Source organism: Chenopodium quinoa, unplaced genomic scaffold (assembly GCF_001683475.1).
Source record: "Chenopodium quinoa cultivar QQ74 unplaced genomic scaffold, ASM168347v1, whole genome shotgun sequence".
Classification (NCBI taxonomy): domain Eukaryota; kingdom Viridiplantae; phylum Streptophyta; class Magnoliopsida; order Caryophyllales; family Amaranthaceae; genus Chenopodium; species Chenopodium quinoa.
In genome coordinates, this window is record NW_018744239.1 from 4465760 (window position 1) to 4469229 (window position 3470).

A 3470-nucleotide genomic window follows, 5' to 3' on the forward strand; every position below is an offset into this window, starting at 1 on the left:
AGATGAAGAAGAGGAGAAATTACATTTATACCCTTTAAGGTCTTATGCTGCTGATTGCACCTTTGATCCGAAGACGGGTACTTGCAAATTTGGACAAAATTGTAGATTTAATCACCCTCCCGATAAGGGTTTTAAGGTATATCAGATTTGGGGTTTTTTTTCTTTCGGGTTTCGGTTGTTGGTTTTTATGATGTTGATTTGTTTTGTTGTTATAGGTTGCTCTGGACCAGGAGAAAGGAATTGAGGAGAATAATGGAACATTTGTTGATCCTGGGAAGATTGATTGCAAGGTTATTGCTTTTATATACATTATTTTAAGAATGCTTAGTATTTTATTATCTAGTTGATTTCGTTTTGAATAAAAAAGATGTTTAATTTGACTTTGACCTTGACCCCTTACCATGTGTTCTTGATATGAGAAATGTTGTTCATGGTTTGTTTAAATTTTCTTGTCTTCCCTCATTCTTGTAACACAGAATCTTATGAAATCTCTTTGCCTTTATTTGTCTAGGTTGTTGGGTGACAAGTCCCCCTTCTCTTAGCAAAATCTGCAAGGAGATGGCGTAGACCATGATGAAGAGACTTCTCGCATTCAATGTATGTTTCATTGATCTTTATCTATATTAAGGTGCTCTATGATATCTACCAAATTCTTTAAGCTGTTAATTTTCTCAAAACTTTGTAGGATCCTTATATGTATAACAATGCTATAAACTATGTGTGTGGTGGATTTCCAACTTTCACTTAAGTCAATTTTCATAGGTTTATTTAAGTCGTTTCCAACAAGTGTTGTTACACCATAAAGGAGCCAACTGTTTATCATTTTGACATGAATTTTCTTTCTACTTGAATCATCATTTATATGTGGTTTCGATACATCTTTGCAGAGTCATCTGACAGAGCTGTATTTTATTCTAATTAAAAACGTAAGCTTTAACAGCATCCAGCTGGTTTGAATGACAACTTTGTATGCGTTGGGGTTTTGTTGCCTTTACGTCTTCCCAATCAGACCACAATTGACTGATCTTCCGAATTTAGGACCATTCTCTTTTATGCTCTAATTTGAAAGACATGTAGTGCTGAAACTTTACAACTTAACTAAGAAAAATGCATTGTGTCACCATATTTTGTTCTTTTATCATGGTTTAAGAGGTTGCTTTTACTATATATTCTCTTCATATCACTTCTGTCACTGTTTCCAGCTGTTTCTTCATGAACTGTATTTATGTGCATTGCATACAGGCTGGGCATTGTTTGTAAATACTGGTTCAATATCATTGAATTTAACTTGAACTTCTCATATCACAGATTTGGCAGAATCTCTTATTGTAAAACTCTCGCTTGTCTATTTTGCTATAAAGTTTGTAGAATCCATCAAATTTAATTTCTAAAAATATATAGTACAGTTTAGCATATATAGTCACAACCCTAAAGGATTAATATTCTATGACAAGAGATTCTACAAATAAAAAAGGGACAGATCCATCAAATCCATTAGATCAACTAAATAGACAAGCGAAAGTTTTACAAATAAGAGATTCTACAAATTGGTTCGACATTCTTCTCAGTCTATGCTCATGATTATTAATCATTGTACAATTTAATAAGACTCATCCTTGCTAATAAACTTACACATCCAAGGTGCATCCCATCACCTGCTATTTGCATCAATATATAAATTGCTCATCTCCATAGTGCATTATCCATTGCTTCAACAAGCAATGATTGATGCAATCTATAAAGAAATTACTATCCTTCGTAATTTAGGAGAACTTGGTACTGAAGACGTGATATTGCTATATTAGTCGGGGGATTAATCTTGTATAGTTCTGAAAGATTCTTAGCACGTGATACTGCTATAAAGTTTTACTAAAAATGAACAACAGGAAAACAAAAATAGCTACTACAAGATAGACAAGCGAAAGTTTTACAAATAAGAGATTCTACCCAAGAACAATCCATGAAAACGGTTGAAGAACTTAAAGAAAAAAAGGTGTACAAATTTGTTGAGTGATTACATAAAATAACAACATATTATATTGATATTATTTCTACACATTCATACAGGCTGCAAATGCATTAATGGAAGAAAGACACTGGATTCAGGCAATCATTCCAAATGCTGCTTTGGACAATGTATTTGTCTACACGGGTTATTCTTGCTGTGGGAAAAAATGCAGTGTTCCAGAAGGAAGGCAGTTTACATGCATTGTGTGTGACAACAGAAATTGTGTCTCAGCTTCAAGGTTTGTTAAAACCCACATTCTAAAATAAAACAGTGATACAATTTAACAATGCCTTGATGTATAATTTATATTAAAATACTATATATAATGTTAGCAGGTATCAATTATTGGTAACATTAATTACCTAAAATCTCTAAATAAGTTATATAGTATGTACAACTCTATGTTTTATAACTAAATTTAATAATACAATTAATAAATTAACATTATACGATAAAAACTCTATCAATGACTTTACCATTTTTGGATTGTACAGGGTTGCTTTCAAATTTGAAGCAGTTGATGTAACAGGTTCAATAACATTAACATCATTCAATAATGACATAGAAAAATTGTTTGGTAAAACCACAGCTGAAATCATAACAATGAAAGATCTTGTATGGCTCTTTTACATCATAATTTTATTAAATTTACATATAAATGTGAATCATTTTTAAACGTCTACTTATAATATTTTTTCTCAATAAGATACACATGTACTAATTTCAAATGCATTATCTAGGATGATGTGGTTGCCTTTCAACCAATTGAAGAAAAGCTCCGCAAAAAAAATCACTTTCTTCAAGCTCGGTCCATCTAATTCCCTTGGTTCAAGTGGCGTATTGGAATGGTCACTCAAAACTATTGAAACTGCTGAAGATGTATCCTAAAAAAGATCAAATAAAACCAACTGCTGCAAGAAGTGATGATATTGAATATTCAGACTTGAATAAGAATGAAGAATTTACACTAACAAAACATCAAGGAAGTGCCACAGTTAGTATAATAGGAGAAAATGTTGGAACTATAAACAATGAAAAACCAGACTCACAAGCAAAAGACAAAGGAAAAGAGAAAATTTCAGAAATAAAATTCCAAAAGGTCCCATTGTCATCAAAAGGTAACTATTTTACCATATATTTTGTATTAAAATAAATAATCCCTCTAGAATATTAAAAATTCATTCATGACAATTTATATACATATATTCCTATCCACAGGTATTGTAGCTGATGAAGGTCGTGGAGTTGCTATCAACAACTTGACAAATAAGCCTCTCAAACATTCAACTACACATACACCTGAAACTACCAACACTCCAAAAATTTCAACTGCTGAATGAACAGAACTATGTCGTACTCGCATGAGTGGAACCAAGCATTCTCCAATAACTCCAGGACCCATAGGAGACACAAAGAGTAGCTTGGATTGTGATCAAAGTAAAGCTGCAAAAAAACCTCCGTT

General features: G+C 32.2%; 1 protein-coding gene across 1 annotated transcript; it reads left to right on the plus strand.

The window, feature by feature from the left end:
* Positions 1–213: 213 nt before the first annotated feature.
* On the plus strand, positions 214–2892 carry LOC110694232. The gene is made up of 5 exons (XM_021871409.1): positions 214–290; positions 512–597; positions 2068–2246; positions 2503–2623; positions 2749–2892. The coding sequence occupies exons 2-5, from the start codon at positions 571–573 to the stop codon at positions 2824–2826; spliced, it is 405 nt and encodes a 134-aa protein (XP_021727101.1). The 5' UTR covers positions 214–290; positions 512–570; the 3' UTR covers positions 2827–2892.
* Positions 2893–3470: the final 578 nt, after the last annotated feature.

Excerpts from the sequence above, each read along its gene's own strand:
- LOC110694232 (XM_021871409.1), top strand. The coding sequence starts at position 571 with ATGATGAAGAGACTTCTCGCATTCAAT. Across the intron at positions 598-2,067 it reads AGAGACTTCTCGCATTCAAT|GCTGCAAATGCATTAATGGA; the intron begins GTATGTTTCATT and ends ACATTCATACAG. Across the intron at positions 2,624-2,748 it reads TCATAACAATGAAAGATCTT|GATGATGTGGTTGCCTTTCA; the intron begins GTATGGCTCTTT and ends TGCATTATCTAG.